Raw genomic sequence first — 17,112 nt, 5'->3', positions numbered from 1 at the left:
CTACTGCCCCCAGGCCTTTGCCCATGGTACCTGCTCCTCCAGGAACACTTTTCCTGGCACCCCAGGTCCCACGCTGCTCCTTGGGGAGGCCGCCCACACCCCAGCCAGGTGAGACTCACTTCCAGGGCTCAGGGCTCCCTTCCCCCCTTCGGAGCACCCGCCTCCTTTGCAATGGTATATTCGGTCCCGAGCAGGCGATCAGTCAGTTGAGGGAAGTCACCACCCTGTGCGCACCCGGTCACCCGACTCTGCCCATGACGTCATGGGGCTGAGCTAATGACGCTCTGCGCGGGTCCAGACCAACCAACAGGGCCAAGTGCATCTGGCCTCATTCCCTCCTGTGGGCGCCTTTGAGAGCAGAACACACTGAACAGATCATCAGGCGCTGGAGCCAGGACCTCGAGTTTGGAAACTCCCGTCTGTGACCAGCTCCAGTCAGAGCCTCCCTGGGCCGGGCAGCGTCCACAGCAGGGCGGCGAGGCCGGGGGTCTTCCAACACGCTTCCCGAGAACCTTCCAGATACGGGATAACCCTCCCTGACCACAGAGGCCCCGGGGCCTTCCGTCCTCGCTGCCTAACTCTCCTTTCCCACCGTGGAGCGGGAGGTGGGTTCAAGAGCCGTTTGGCCTCTGTTTAAACTCTGTGGAGGGAAGAGGGGGAGCCACTGATATCCAGGATGACGAGGTCCCACCTTGGGGCCCCCACGGCCCACTGCCAGAGGACCGGCCAGCGTTCACCCAGCACTTGCTGCACATCCGGCCACCAGGGACGCAGGACGGGCCATAGTCCATTTACCCTCCAGACGGTCTTTTGAGATCGGCACCGAAGGTGGAGAAACTGAGATGCAGGAAACGGCAGCCACCTCTGTCAGGTCACATGGCAGTGGGAGAGGGGACTGAAGCGAGGCTCTCTGTGTCCAGGGCCCACCCGAGACTAGGGACCAGTAGACCCGCAGGTCTCTACCACCCGAGAGGGAGAGGCTGGACGCTCCGTTAGGGCCGGGCGGGGGACACTGGAAGGTGGTGTCCAAGCACAGAGCCACTCAGGGTGGACACCTCGCTGCTTCTGCCCTTGGAGACCCCCTCCCCAGCTCCTCGGGGTCTGACCTGGGCACACCCACCCCTTCCCGAAGGTGCCCAAGTTTGCTCATCCCTCCTGGGATGGGGGAAGGAGTGGATGGGAAGCCACAGATGGAGCGGCAGATGGGGCTGGAAACCTAGCCGAGTGGCCCAGGATAAAGTCATTCATCTGCAAACTTCATATGTTTTGGTGCAGGCGGCTCCCCGAAAACAGCGGCCAGAGGCACCAGCAACACCGCGTGCAGGAGGCGCCTCTGGCCCTGAGGCTGGCGGGCGGAATGGCAAGAGAGTGGAATGGGCAGTGGGCACCACGGCAGCGAGGTCAGGGAGAGGGCCAGCCAGGGCCAGCCAGACCACCGAGGCCCAGCTAAAGAAGTTGTAAACATGGGGAATGTCCCCTGTGGACCCGAGGCAGGGTGGACCTATGGTCTGGGCAAGGGTTTCTGGTATCTCATCCACTGATCTGAGACACCACTTTGGATGGAGCTTAGATGTAAACAGTTGGCATGTACTGAGCACCTTCCAAGGGTCGGACACTCTGTGTTTCGTGGTGGTACCTCGATGGGGTTCTCTTGCTCATGGTCACAGTGCAAGCTGCAGAGCGGTCTGGGGTGGGGTCTGGGCACTCTTTGTCGTGGACGCTGAGCAGAGCTGGGCTCCCCTTGAGTTGAAGCGGCCTCGGTTACCGGCTCGACTTCCAAGCAACACAACCCAGCGCCCCTAGGGGGCAGCAGTGCGCACACCTACCTATACACAGCGCCTCTAGGGGGCAGCAGTGCGCACACCTACCTATACACAGCGCCTCTAGGGGGCAGCAGTGCGCACACCTACCTATACACAGCGCCTCTAGGGGGCAGCAGTGCGCACGCCACCTACGGGGCCTCCACAGGTCTCAGGCAGAATGAGGCCCCGGGTCCCAGGCTGCCATGGCCTCTGAGGCTTCCAGTGAAAGTCTGGAGAAGGAGGAGTGTGGGAACCTTGACCCTGGCTCCTCATCCTCAGAGACAACAGTCACCGTGCACCACCTTGCCTTGACATCCGCTGCTGCAGTGTGTCCACTGTCCTGTCCAGCCATGAACTCAAAGGCCTGGACTGTCCCTTCTGTCTGATATGCAGCTGGGGACCAGCCAGCCAGTCTGAGGCTGCTGACTTTGCCAAGAGATTGACTTCAAGCAGAAAGCGTGCCGAGGTGGCCGTAGACAGAACTGGTTCTAATCCCTGCTGTGCCATGAGCTCACCCCATGACCTTGGGTCTCCGTCTGTCCATCTGTAGGACGAGTTTGCTGTGAGGGCTGAAGGAAGGACCGGTCACACTAGGGGCTGTGTGAAGCATTTGGGGGGCATTTCTGAACTCAGTCCTTTCCTAGAAGATGGAGAGGAACGTTCTAACCTCCACTCTGTGCGCTCTACCCGACTCCTCACTTTTAACGTCTGAGGCTCCACCCGTGTTTTGAATTTCTCAAATGCAGCAAGCTCATCTCTGACCCCCATCACACCCAGGCTATCACTCCATCAGAAGTGGTGGCTCTCAGCTAGAGGCGACTTGGGCCCCAGGGGACACTCAGCAATGTCACGAGATGTGTGGTTTGCACAAGTGGGCAGGGTGTGTTCTTGGCATCTAGTGGGCAGAGACCAGAGATGTTGCCAAACACCCCACAATGCACAGGACTGCCCCACAACAGAGAATTATCCATCAGTGAACAACCGAAGTGCCATGGCTGGGGAATCCTGGTCTAGAATGATCTCTGTTGTTTCCCTGTCAATCAGCCTCTGTTCCTCTGCAGGTCTCAGCTCAAGCTGAACATGGCCACGTCTTTCTGGTCTCCTGCTTATGTTCCTCCAGCTTTTCTCTACTCAGGCCTCTTCTTCTCTAGGGCCCTAGTTCATCCTGCTGGTGTCTCTCTCATGATTCCACCTTCCCAACTAGGACTCCACGAGGCCGAGGAGAAGTAGAAGCTGTTTCTGTTCACTAAATTCCCAAACGGTGCTTGGCGAAGTAGTTGCTCAATAAATGTTGAATAAATGAAAATTCGTGGTAGGTAGACATGGGTCAGCAATACATTTAAACCTGTTCCCTTTATCTCTATTAGTCTATGAACAAAAGGAAACAGGTGTATCTTGTCCAAAATGACCAGAGATTGTGCGTCCCTCTCACTCATCTGGAGTCTCCCAGCAGGTGATGGATGCCCCTGAGCCCAGGTACGGAGAAGGGAGCCGAGGACCACGCTGTGACCTCTGCAGCGAGGTCTTCTTCATACCTGTTCCTCGTCTGGATCCTGACTCCCCCATTTCAGGCGGGAGTGACCTATTGACGTGGTGTTCAAAGACAGTCCTGTCTGTGACGCGTGTGTGAAATATTCACAGACGCCGCTGGACGATGCCTCGGATTCACTCAACAGCAACCTGGGCCTGGGAGAGGGGGCGAGAGTCCTGGGCCAGCGGCTGGCCATGACTGATGGTCACTGAAACTGGGTGAGGCTCACGGGGTGCTGCTCACTGTTGTGTGTTTGAAAATTGTCCTGATGAAGTTTCTCTTTAGACACCTTTGCCCAATTCTCCAGGGAAGGCAGAATCCTGTGCCCTGTTGCCATGGGTTGCAGGGAGGCCCCCCTCACCCCCAATCCATTTCCTGTGCGCCCTGGTCAACAAGAACACGCAAGGAAAAGAGCTGCTTTCTTCTTTGTGTGTGTGGGGGGGGGTGGAGGGGGGTACAGGAGACCGAACTCAGGGACACCCACCACTGAGCCCCATCCCCAGCCCTATTGTGTATTTTATTTAGAGACAGGGTCTCACTGAGTTGCTCAGGGCCTCGCTTTGGCTGAGGCTGGCTCTGAACCCGTGATCCTCCTGCCTCAGCCTCCTGAGCCGCTGGGCTGACAGGTGTCCCACGGCGCCTGCCTGGGAGCCGCCTTCTTGATTGCAAGTGCAGCTCATTGTCTTGCTTCTCTGTTTTCTTGCGTGATCTCTAGGGAGGTTTTCTTGGCTGATGATGTCCTTCAAACACCACATGCACAAAGGGACAGCCCTCCTGCCGGCACCTTGGGGCTGCTGGCTGCACCTCCAGCTCCAGGTAACTGTGTCAGCCGAGGGTGGCGGGCACAGCGCTTCCAGAGATGCCAGAACCTGTCCTTTCAGGTGGGCCTGCCAGTGGGGGCCGTCAGCTCATCTGTGAAAATTCGGTGGGGGCCCCACGGACCCACCCGTGGGCCTCATGCAGCCCGAGGACACCCACCATCTGTGATGCTGCAGGGACCCCGCAGCCGACGCCTTCTCCCCCCCACTTGCAACTCAACACAAAGTCTGACCTTGTCCTTCCTCTGCCCCAAGCTCACGGTGGCGTCCATCTTGCTTGGACTGACCACGATTTCCAGACCCTCCATGACCAAGCCCCAGTGTCTCTGACCGCGTGTCTCCTGTCACCCTGGCCCTCGCTCGCCGAGTTATGGCCCCTCAGCCCTGCTGTCCCGGGCACACCCCAGGCACGGTCCCCCCCCAGGACTCAGCCCTCCCCGCCCGTCACCTGGGCCACTCTCCCCCTTGGCGGGACTCACTCCTTCTCATCTGGGGACAAGCCTGGCTGCTCCATGGCAATCCCGCCCGCCCTGCCTCTGTTCTCTGCTTCATCTTTCCAACAAACTGGACCTCAGCGTGGGGTCATCCTACCTATGGTCGACTTCTCTGGTTGGTCTTGGCTGGAATGGAAGCCCCCCGCGGGCAGGGGTCTCTGTGTCTTTGGAGCACAGGGACAGCCTGGGACAGAGCTGGGAGGACCGTGTGCTCAGAACTTCTCTCTGGTCCCAGTGAGGGAAGAAGTGCCCAGGGCCCTCAGGTCCAGCCTGCACCAGGGTGGGGACCTCAGGGAGAGCGCGGGAGGCCCATGGCGTGTCTCCCTGGACAGGAAGCAGACTGCCCGTGCTTCTCAGTGTCCTGGGGAGACGGGGAGAAAGAGGAAGCAGGACACCAGACCAGGCCAGCCCCGGGGCCACCGGCCGCCTTACCTGATGGGGTAGTCGGCCGCGCTGAGGTTGATGAAGAAGTCCCAGGGCCAGTCGGTCATCTCCAGCAGGTCCCGCATGCTCTGCAGGTAGGTGGCCAGGAGGCTGGCTCCGCCCCAGATGGTGGCCATCCTCCAGGGGGTGACGCGGACGTTGCCGTACTGCCCGGCGAACTGCAGCACTTGCCGGTGCAGGTAGTTAGAGCGCTTGGCCCAGGAGAGAAAGGGGACATTCAGCAGCCCAGGAAGGACCGACGCCAGGCAGGCTGGGCACCCCCGCCCAGGCCCGCTCTGCTCCTCCCTCCCGGCCGGCCCCTGGTGTCTGGACGCAGGAGACTCGGCCAAGCCACCGACCCCGGCCGGGGTCTCCCTGCACCTCTCTGCCCTTCTATTCACTGGAAATTTGGCCTCGAGCCCTGGGCTGGCAGGGTCTGGGGCTCTTCGTTGGTACATGTGACTCGCACGGAGTCTGCACCCGTCCTGCCCACGGTGGCCCTCCGTCACCCTCTCCCTGCTCTGCTAGGAGCAGATCTTGGCCCTGAAACCGCCCCTTTGCCATCTGGCCTCATCTGCCGCCAACGGAAACTCCCGGGGCAGGAGAGCTCCCAGTGAGCACGTGGCCCACCGGCTTTGTCAATAAAGCTTTATCGGCACATGGCCACGCCCATTTGTCCACATGTTTTCTGTGGCTGCTTTCCCGCCACCAGGGCAGAGCCCGGCGGCTGAGGCACAGAGCGTGTGGGTCACAAAGCCAGAATTATTCATGACCCGGACTTTTCTAGAAAAGGTGAGCCCACTCTGGCTACCAGGTCTGCGAGGCAGGGGGAGGCGCTGGGCAGGAGAAGAGGTAGGAGGACCACAGAGCTGAACTGGAGGAGGAGGCGACCCAGCATCCATTTCAAAAAAAATAGTAGAAGAGATGGGGCTGGGGCTGGGGCTCAGGGGTAGAGCCCCTGTCTAGCATGTGTGAGGCCCTGGGTTCAATTCTCAGCATCACATATAAATAAATAAAATAAAGGTCCACTGACAACGAAAAACTATCAAGAAACATAGAAGACCCTGAATGATGTCACCACCCCCAGAGAAATGACAGGCATTTCAGGCCACAGATATGTTCATTACTCGGAACAGGCTGGGTACAGCACGTATGCATACGTTGACATGTCATACGACACCCCATCAATCTGTGTAATCATCATGTGTCAATCAAGAGTAAAAAACAGCTGGGTGTGGGGGCGCACGTCTGTCATTTCAGCAGCTCGGGAGGCTGAGGCAGGAGGATCACGAGTTCAAAGCCAGCCTCAGCAACAGCGAGGCGCTAAGCAACTCAGTGAGACCCTGTCTCTAAGTAAAACTACAAAATAGGGCTGGGGATGGGGCTCGGTGGTTAAGAGCCCCTGAGTTCAATTCCTGGTACCCACTGCCAAAATAAAAATAAACAAAAAGAAAGATAGAAAAATAATGTTTATGGAGAAAGTCAGAAGCCTTAGCTGGTAACTCTGAAACCACATGCTGGTCAGCCTCTGCGCCTTAACCAGGACTTGTGAGAGGAGCGATCAGAGAGGGACAGACAGACTGCAGAGGAAGCCCAGCACGGTGGAAAGGGGAAGCGGCTCCTCACCTTATCCACGTGGATGTAGTAGAAGTGGTCCTTGTGGTAGATGGCCTTGAACATGCGCTGCAGCTGCCGGGAGGCTCGGCCGTGGACCACCAGGACGAAGGCGATCCTGACGGGGTTGGCTGGCAGGTACTCCACGGAGTCTTCGTCCCACTGAACGTTCTTGGTGGCTTTGCCTGGGGAAAACCCGAGACCACAGGTGAGGTGAGGCTCAGCCTCCACGGGGGAGCAGGGAGCTTCCCTGATTCTTTTTCTTTGTTCCTTTCTGGGGACTCTTCCCAGGGCACATTCACTTTGGACCCTGGGACTTGATTCAACTCGGCCAAGCAGGTCCAGGCCCCAGTGGGGTAGGAGAGCCCGGTGCTGACGACCCACTTTCCACTCCCAAGCAGCCTGAAAAAGACGGATGGAGACGGGGACACCGATAGCCGTGACATGAGGCAGGGAGTCGAGCTCGGGGAGGGGGCTTTGAACCCAGGGGGAGCTGCGTCTCCTCTGGGTTAGGAACCCCAACACGGGAGCCGGTTTTCTCTGGCTGGAATCCATTGTCCTTTCTTCTCCTCACAGCACCTGGTATGTTTCCTGGTGCCCTTCAAATTGTGGTGGGAACAGATAACCTGAGACGGACCCTCTGCACCCCCTCGAAGCACACAGTACCATCCTGTTCACCTGGAGCGCGATGACGGCCGCGTTCATCTCGCATCCTGAAGCGCGGTCACCTGGAGCTGCTGGAGGCACGGCCCCCTCCCCGCCACGCGCGGTCCAGGTGGATGCAGAGGAGCCACCAAACACCAGGCAGGACCAGCCCATCACAACGCGGCTTCCCCCAGGCCAGAGCCCGGTTCAGGGGGACACGAGGGCCAACCAGGACAGCGCTCAACCAGAGCCCGCCACACTCAGGCTGGAACTGTGAGATCGGGGAGGGTGGCTCTCTGTGGCCCACCAAACTGCAAGATCCCAAGAGCCTTTCTGTCCCGACATGGAGAGAACTTGCCGGAAGAAAACCGACACGGGTTGTCCCAGAAGACCAACTAGGAATGCAAAGAACATGGACCGGGGAGCCCGACCGAGGTCAAGAACTCCAGAGCCCGTCAGCTGCCGACAGAAAACTGAATGACCACTAAATGAACACGGGTCCTTCCATGTTCCCGACCACAGGATGACATTAACGTGGATAACGTCCAGGTCCGGCTGCCCGGGAGGCCTGGCTGACGTCCCTCCTCGGACCTCTCTGCCCTGACCAGTCCCACTTCCCACCTTGCCACCTCGTCTACCCGCCTTTCCTTGGGCAAGCTCATTCTGCCTCAGGACCTTTTCACAGCCCTTCTTGCTGCCTAGAAGTCCCTGTCCCCAGATCTCTGCCTGGCTGCACCTTCCTGACTTTGGCTTACAGCCCGCCAAGAGGACTCCCGCCTCCGTCCCTTACGCTGTTCTCCTCTCCTGCTTCCATTTTCCTCCCAGCCCTTAGCACCATCTGAAGGTGCTTATCTGCTTCTTTGTCTGAACACAGCACTGGAGCAAAATCTCTGAGAGACTGGGGACTATCTCAGACCTGTTGACCATTAACTATGCAACACTCGAACACAGCTGGTTCTTGTCCAAAAACAGAAGGTACAGAGCACATTCTGGCTCAGTAAAACCCCAGCACCTTTCATAGAGCATTGACCTGCCCCCAGCACCATGTCCTCACGGTGACCTTGCACGGTGACCTTGCACGGTGGTGCCGTTAACCCCTTTTCTCAAGTGAGGAAACCACAGCGGAGAGAGGCCAAGGGTTTGCTGCAGGTTGCCCTGCTTCAGTTCGTTAAGCCGAGATTCAAATCCAGGTCTCACTCCAAAGGCCACTCCCCGAACCACTGACACAGGACGTGGTCCAACCCAGGGCACGGAAGGAAGGGTCCTGACCGCGATGCTTGGTCCTGAAACGCCTCCTGAGTTAGTTACTGCAGGGAGCAGGCATGCATCCAAGGACTGTCACCGGTACCGGAGGGGACTTTTTCTATTTGATGGGAGGCTGTCGAGGTGAGGTGACCACTGAAGCTACATTTTCAGCTATCCACCCGTCTGTCCTTCCATCCACCGCCCATGCATCTATCTACCCTCCATCTACCCGTTCATCCGTCTGTCCATCCAAACATTCATCCATCCATCCACCTACCCATGCATCTACCCACCCATTTATTCTTCTGTCCACCCATTCATCGATCTGTCCATCCATCATCCACCCACCCACCCATCCGTCTGATCCAACCACCTAGCCATCCAAACACAGCACCATCCAAGTACCCCTCCAACGAGACACCTACCCCCTGTCATGCCACCCACTGTCACCCAGTCAAGGCTTGGGAGATAGACCCTTCCCTGCCTTCCAGCCTCCGATGGCTCTTGCCACGTTGCTGAATGAATGAGTGAATGAATGAGTGAATGAATGAATGAGTGAATGAATGAATGAGTGAATGAGTGAATGAATGAGTGAATGAATGAGTGAATGAATGAATGAGTGAATGAATGAGTGAGTGAATGAATGAGTGAATGAATGAATGAGTGAATGAATGAGTGAATGAATGAGTGAGTGAATGAATGAGTGAATGAATGAATGAGTGAATGAATGAGTGAATGAATGAGTGAGTGAATGAGTGAATGAATGAATGAATGAGTGAATGAATGAGTGAGTGAATGAATGAGTGAATGAATGAATGAATGAGTGAATGAATGAGTGAATGAGTGAATGAATGAGTGAATGAATGAATGAGTGAATGAATGAGTGAATAAATGAGTGAATGAATGAGTGAATAAATGAATGAATGAGTGAATGAATGAATGAATAAATGAATGCATTTTGAAAAACAGTGGCTTCTCTGGTCCAGAGAAACTGATTTTTTCTTTTCTCTTTTTTGTGGTGCCTGGGATTGAACCCAAGGTCTTGTGCATGTCAGGCAAGCCCTCTACCCACGGAGCTGCGTCCCCAGCCCGGAGCTGGTGATTTCGGAGGGTTTGGCGTGTATCCCCGCTATGGTGGGGGCGATCGTGGTTTGAGCGTCCATCATTATTGGGCGCTGGGAAGAGTGCGTTATTGTCCTTCAAGGCCTGGAGAGGGTGACCCGTTTCCCAGGCCGCACGGTGGGGACAGAGGTGGGAGCAGAAGCCCGGTGTCACCCAGTCCCAGCCACCCTGGGTTTCCACCCGCCCTCTGCTGGAGCAGAGTCAGGGCAGGCTTGGGGGCTCTGCGCCTGGACACTGGCGTGGGGAAGAGCCCTTCACGGCTCGCTGCAGCGGTTAGAGAGCAGAGTCGCAGCCAGACAGACAGACACACGGGTGCTTTCCTTCGGGAGCAGAGGAGGGGGCACTGGGCTATCAAAGACCACCCTAGAGACGCAACAGCTGCTTCTGCTTCAATAAAGCCATCGTTGGGGCTGGGGCTGGGGCTCAGTGGCAGAGCGCTCGCCTGGCATGCGAGGCCCTGGGTTCCATCCTCAGGGCCACATAAAAATAAACAAATAAAATAAAGGCATTCTGTGCCTCTACAGCTACAAAAGAAAAAAGAAAGTGGTCCTCGTAGCAGACAGTTGCAAAGAAAAAGGGAACGAGAAACCCCAGAGTTCTGTGTCGTGGGCTGAGCACCAGCTGCGTGGTTCACGCACATCCAGACCCCACGGGAGGGAGCCAGGACCTCCCTACTGTGAGGCTCAGGGCCGACCCCAGAAAGTGGCTGAGCACAGGCTGCAGCGACTCTGGGGTCCTGGAACCCTGTCACGGGTCCCTGCGCTCCACCCAACTGTCCCCATCCTATAAACAGGAAAATCTGCCCCTGGGACTGACCCCAGCTGCAGGGTGGATGATGGTAGGTAGCCATGCCCTCGAGTCAGAGCTGCGGGGTCTTCAGACACGGGACTCTCTGAAGGATGAAACCCAAGCACCGCCCGGCTCCTAGAAAAGAACCGTGAACTTGACAGTGGAATCAGATCCCGGTGGCTTAAAAAATAAAAAGTCAGAAAATAAGTGGGAAAATCAGGACGGTCACAGCAGCGAGAAGCTGACTTCAGACGAATGTTAAAAAGCCAGGTTTATGGGGGAGAATATCAAATGCATTTTGGCAGCGCAGGTGTGAAGGCTGCGGACGGGAGCCGCGGCGCGCTCCCCGGTGACCAGCCCCGCCACGCTCAGCCCCGTGCCCGACTCTGGTTCTCGGTGGCGTTGTGCATTAAGTAGGGACCACGTGATCCTCGGGCTCCAAAGAGATGGTGGAGGTGGAGGTGCTTTGCCAAGGTCGAGGGGCCAAGTGTGGATCACCCTCCCCCTCATCTGCAGCACTGCTTTCTGAGGTTGTCGTCACCCAGAATAATAGATGGAAAGTTCCAGAAATAAACATATGATATATATCTTGCTGCAATATGCTATTACAACCTCTCTCTTTTATTATCCGCTGTGGTTGTTCGTCTCTTCCTGGGCCTGGTTTATAAATTAAATGCTACCAGACGTAGGTTGGTAGGTGGAGAAGGACACACCGAGCTCCCCTCCGATTCTGTGGCTTCTACAGCGCGGATTCAACCAACTGTGGATTGAAAACATCTTTCTTTTTAAATTGCGTCTGTACTGGGTGCAGCGGCAACGGTGGAGGCTGAGGCAGGAGGATTGCAAGTTCAAGGACAGCCTCAACAACTTAGTGAGATCCTGTCTCGAAATAAAAAATAACATCAACAGCGAAAAACCTGGGGATGTAGCTCCATGGTAAAGTCGCCCCGGTTCACACACCCAAAAAAAAAGGTTGGTTCTCTGCTGAACACGTGTCATCCCCTGAACTATGGAGTGTAAGAGCCACGGACATGGCACTGACGTTGTATTCCGGGTCGTGAATAAGGAGGAGATGATTTAAAGTCTGCGGGAAGGTGCGCGTCGCTTCTGTGCAAACACCAGGCCATTTTATATGACGGTCTTGACCGTCCACGGCAGGTCCCTGGACAAGGAGGGATGCACGGCACAGACACAGGGTCTGGTGACACCTGTGGTTTCCGGCACCCCGGGGTGTGTGGGGACCTGAGGATAAGGGGGTCTACTCCACTGGCACTGGGATGCAGGATGGCATCTAGGAGGAAGAGCAAGGGCAGCCTGGTCTCTGGCCAGGCCGGTCACGTGGGCTCAGCCTGGTCCAGCCGTGTCTCCAAGCCTTCTCATCTGTAAAATGGGTCCACGTGACCACAGAAACCGCCTCACGTGGACTTTAACGTCAGGACTGAGCGCAGCGCCCGGCACAGACTGCATGCCCAGAAAGTGATCCTATCGTCAACTCCTTTCTCTTGGGCTGCCCACCAGGGTGACCAGGGTGACCAGGGTGTGATCTCTCCAACAGACCCAGCTCTGGCGCACACGCTGTCACCTGCTGCTCGTAGGTGAACACCCACCACTGAATTTCTCTCCTTAGCGAGTGGCCCCTTGACCGGACACTGACCCCAGCCCAGCCCTGGACTCGGGTTATACTCCCAAGCGCTCCTTCCGCGGCTGCCAGGGGAGCTTTCTGATTTGCTTCCAAACAAGAGGGGCGGTGGGTCTGGGGTGGAGAGGAGCAGGAACGAGGTTGTGGGCATCAGCAGCTGAAGACAGTGGGGGCCCCGGGCACAGGGTGCACAGCTGGGGGGGGCCTTGGGGAGACCCCCCCAGTATGGTCCATCTTCACCTCCCCAGGGGGATGAACCGTCTGTCCCCGACCCCGTGGGGCCCTGGGGGGTACTCCCTGGGGGACAGTTCCACCTGGCAGCAGGGACCTTGCAGGTAGGAAGAGGTGGCCACCCTGAGGAGGAGGCTTCCGGGGGCTCTAGGTGCTGTTGGCTTGGACGGCTTTTTTCCCTGGGAAATCTCTTTCTTTTCTGGGGGGCGGGTACCAGGGATTGAACTCAGGGGCTCTTGACCCCTGAGCCCCATCCCCAGCCTTATTTTGTATTTTATTTAGGGACAGGGTCTCCCTGAGTTGCTTAGGGCCTCGCTGTTGCTGAGGCTGGCTTGGAACTCACGATCCTCCTGCCTCGGCCTCCCGAGCTGCTGGGATGATGGGCATGTGCCCCTGCGCCCGGCTCCCCTGGGAAATGTCAGTGCAGGTTTTGGGGGACTAAACTGAGGTGCCTGGAAGGCAGCACCCCGCTCTCACAGGCGCAGGGTGTGCTCAGAGCCCGCGTGACGAAGACCCACCCTGGGGCCCCTGCAAGTCATCTCCTGGGTCCTGCAGAGCCACAGCCCAGCAGCCACGGGGATGCAGATTCAGCGCTGGCATGTCCCAGGCACCACCCAGGTGACTGTCATTTAGTCATCCCAAGGTCCAGAGGCAGGTGCCACCCTCCCAGGGAGGTCTCCAGGACCTCGGGGTGCTGAGCGACAAGAAGGCACTCCCAAGAGTGAGGGCCAGCAGGAGACCAATGCTTGGTCTGCCCGGTTTAGTTTACCCAACCAGGGAGACGACGTTTCCAGAGATTTCTGGAAATTTCAGGACAGTCTGGGAGTCTAACCTGATGGAGGGGTCGGCAGCGCCTCATGGAGGGAGTCGGGGCTTTGCTGGTAGCTGTCCCCTGGCTCCCTCTGGGCAGGGCCGCGCTCTTACCTCCTGCAGGACTCTGTCTCGGCCCCAGGCCTGGCGCAGAGCCGAGCTCCAGGGGGCAGCCCGGCTGAGTGATTTCTGATGGATGGATTCGGGCAGACAGCTCCGGCCACGTGTGGGCCCTGGAGGCCCCTGCGCAAGGCTCGGGTGAGCGCGGCGCAGCACGTGGCCGCTCCTCTGCACCGGCCAACCTGCTGGGGGCTGGGCCCTTGCCCTGGAGGCCTTGGGGCGGCCTGAGGACCTGTGCTCAGCAGCACCAAGCCCTCAGCAGAGGAGCCAGCGACGGCCCAGGGCGCCCTGCACACCACTGTCCATCACCTCCTGCAGCCGAGTCCCCTCCAGCCCTGGGAACGGGAATGGAGCCAACGAGAGGGGGGGTGGCCGGTGGGGTCCTGAGTCCAGAGGGGACCCAAAACCCAGCTGTGAGGGTCTGAGGAGAAACGCCCTCCCCAGGGAAGCCGCTCCCCTCCCTCCTTCCCTGCCACACCGCCCCCAGCCGGCACCTCTTTTTAACTTTAAATTGTGCTAAAAGCTCTCTAAGGTAGAATTCACCATCTTGACCATTTTCAGTGCACGGAGCACATTTCCGGGTTGGGCGACCAGCACCAGGGATCTGAAGACATTCTTCATCTTGCAAAACCGAGACTGTACCCCCCCCCCCCGCACCCCCCGCGTCTCCCTCCCAAGACCCCGCCATCGCCATCTCCCTTCCCAGGACTTGAGCGCCCTAGGGATCTCTTGGAGAGGAACCTGCTGCCTTATTCACTACGTCTCGGGTCCCCAAGGCTGATCCACAGTGTGGCCCGCGTCAGAACCCCCTTCCTGTCCAACGCTGAGTGACGCTCCCAGGGTGGACAGCCCGCGGCCTGCCCATCTGTTTGGTTTTCAAACGCACTTGGTGGCTCCCGGCGTCGGGCCCTTGGGAACAGTGTGCTAGCAGCCTGGGTGTGCAGACGCCTATTCGAGTCCCTGATTTCCACTCTTTGGAGAAGACACCCAGGCGTGGCTTTGCTGGGTCACAGCGTCACTGTCTGCACTCACACAAAATTAAAATTCCGGGTCCTGTGGTGTGCTTCCCAACACAGCCGCTCCTTGCCGCTCAGTCTGGGTCGGAATCCTGGACCCGCCATTCATTTTAGCAGGTGGCTTTGCCTCTCATGCGGTCACCTGCAAGCCATGCAGCAAGGACCGGGGGCGGGGGGGGGCTATAGTGGGGTTGGGGGACGGGGCTCAACCGTGATGAGACGCAGGTCACACTGAGCCTTGTAAGCTGTTGGCGTGGGGGGTGGCAGCCCGTGACCTGACCTCGAGGACTTCACAGCTCCTGACCTTCAGTGCAATGCCACAGCTACCTCCAAGAGTCACGTGGTGCCGGGGGGCGGACATGGAGCAGCACTGGATGGATGGGTCCCTTCTCTGCTCTCCTTCAACTCCTCCATCCTGTGAAGTCTCAGGCGGATGCGAACACGCCTGCTTCCCGAACTCCCGGAGACCTCTGCACCCGGCCTGGCCTCTCTGGCGGGCCACAGGAGAGCCCGGCTGCCCCTGACCACTGCTGTTCACTCTTCAGAGGAAGGGACAGTAAGATGCCCACTTATGGCCATGATGCAAAATTGCTTTTTAAAAGAACATTTACTATGTGCAAAAAAAAAAAAAGAGGTGGGTCTACTGCAGTCAAATCAGCAGGGCAGGTGGAGGCAGATGCAGCACAGTCGTGAAGCGGGGGCAAGGGGCTTAATTAGACTCTGCGCTTCTTCCAGCCAGGATGTGCCCCGCGTGTTAATCAAACGAGAACCGTGAAGGCCGGCGCCCAGAGATGCCCGTGCAGCCCAGACGTCACGGAAGGATGCAAAGACCCAGGTCTTGGTTTTTCCTGGCTCAGGGTTCCCCACTCACAGTGAGTCCCAGGAGGGTTTTGGGGGGTGTTTTCTGGGGTGCACTCTTGGGGAAGTATCTCCCTGCTAGAGACAGAGAGGTCTGCTGAGATGCACTCCACTTTTGATTTTCATTCCAATTTGTTGAGCACTTAGCATTCATGAGGTTCTCTCCCAGGCTTTTTATCTCTCGGGGCAATGCTGCACATGAAAATTATCCTCATTTACAGATAATTGTTCCAGGCTCAGAGAGGGTGAGGAACATGCCCAAGGTCACAGAGCCAGGAGACCCGCGAAGAGGTCAGGTTACAACCTGTTCTGACTTGGGTCTGTTCTGACTTCACGTACTGGGCTCTCCAAGCGGAATGCGGTCCCCTTCTTTTCATCCAGGCTCTGGTAAGAAGCTCACCTGGAACCAAAATGTCTCCTTCTCTGTCCAAACGGCTTCTTAAACCACCGTCGACAGTGGCATCAGTTTCTCAACCTCGGCTCCATTGATATTTGGGGCCAGATAATTCCTGGTCACGGCAGGACGTTTGGCAGCATCCCTGGTCTCCACCACCGGAACCTGCCCAGTTATGACAAAACCCAAAGTGTCCCCCCCATTCACTGAGCCTGGCGCCGTGGCGCAGCAGCTCTGGAGGCTGAGGCAGGAGGATCTCAGGTTCAAAGCCAGCCTCAGCCACTCAGCGAGACCCGGTCTCTAAATAAAATACAAAACAGGGCTGGGGGTGTGGCTCAGTGGTGGAGTGCCCCTGAGTTCAATCCCCAGTACCTTCCCCCCAGCTAAAAGAGTCAGAGATCACCCTGCTTTGGCCCCACCCCCTGCCAGTTCTTAAAGTCCAGAGCTGCTCACACCCTTTAGGTCTAGGGTGGACTTCAGTGTGACAATGGTCCCATATGACATTGCAGCCACCTGGGTGCAAATACACTCTGTGACGCCACGCTGGCTGTGCTTGGTAGGTGCTGGCTCTGGTGGTTTCCAGACCTCCCCCAGAGGGGGCGGCCCACAGTGAGGGCTGAGAATCCCACTCTGGCCTCCCGGCTCCTGCTCCATAGGCCCCGGGCGGGGGCGGGGGGGGGGCTCCCTCGTGATTCTCTCCCCCTCAAGAAATGTCTCCCTGCATCCCCGACCCGGCGCTCAGGACGTTCTCCGCTCCCTGATCCCCCGCCCCCCGCCACTCAAGTCTGGAGTTATTAAACCACAGCCCATGGCTCAACTGTCTTATTGATTTTATTGTCGGGAGCCCAGGGATATTCTAATGATGAACGGCTCAATAAATGGAAACTGGTGGGATAGATATTGATGGCGTATGGTACATTTCGCCGCAATTCACTGGATCCCAGTCACTTGGCCGGTTACAGCTCATCTCTGGGAACGCCGTGCTGTGGCCTGCAAGCCCCTGTCCATTCTGCTGAGTGACCTTTTCCACACACCAAGGGTGAAAGAGCTATTATGATAATGGCCACGCGACGACCACACGCCCGGCATTAAAAAAAAAAAAAAAACAATACATATTTCATATTTATCCTCAGAGCAGATCTTTGAGGGGCGTCTTCTGATTATTCCCATTTTATAGATAAGGAAATTGAGACTCAGGGTGGTCACCTGATCTGGCCAGCAAGTAAGTGGTGAAATTGGGGTTCAAATCTCCTTTTGTCAGTCACCAAATGGGAGGTGTTTACCCCCCTGTGCTAAGCCACACAAGGAAACAAGAGTTCTTATTGTAGTTGAGCACCTTCTAGGTGGTTTGGGCACAGGTTAATATTTCACACATTTTTCCACTTCTCAGGTGGTGACATTCGACAGGGACTGTTGGCATTTGGGGAGAGACCATTCTTGGGCAGCTGGGGCTGTCCCACACACTTTGGGGCATTTAGCATCCCTCATCCCCCAAATAGCCTCTCATCTCTCCTGCTTCCCAACACCTTCTAGCGGACGAGTTTGGTTGTTGCTTGAGAAC

The 17,112-nt window shown here is 57.2% G+C and overlaps 1 protein-coding gene across 3 annotated transcripts in view; it reads right to left on the bottom strand.

Moving 5' to 3' along the window:
• Xylt1 (xylosyltransferase 1) overlaps positions 1–17,112 on the bottom strand; it is a 231,645-nt gene that overhangs the window by 55,518 nt on the left and 159,015 nt on the right. For all 3 annotated transcript variants that reach the window (XM_026402456.2, XM_077802356.1, XM_077802357.1), the window contains exons 4-5: positions 6,695–6,867; positions 5,078–5,280 (exon numbers count right to left, since the gene is read on the bottom strand). In XM_026402456.2, the coding sequence (XP_026258241.2) occupies positions 5,078–5,280; positions 6,695–6,867 (376 nt within the window). The remainder of the gene's footprint in view (positions 1–5,077; positions 5,281–6,694; positions 6,868–17,112) is intronic.

Source organism: Urocitellus parryii, chromosome 9, assembly GCF_045843805.1.
Source record: "Urocitellus parryii isolate mUroPar1 chromosome 9, mUroPar1.hap1, whole genome shotgun sequence".
Lineage (NCBI taxonomy): Eukaryota > Metazoa > Chordata > Mammalia > Rodentia > Sciuridae > Urocitellus > Urocitellus parryii.
This window is presented reverse-complemented; position numbering and strand designations above follow the sequence as displayed.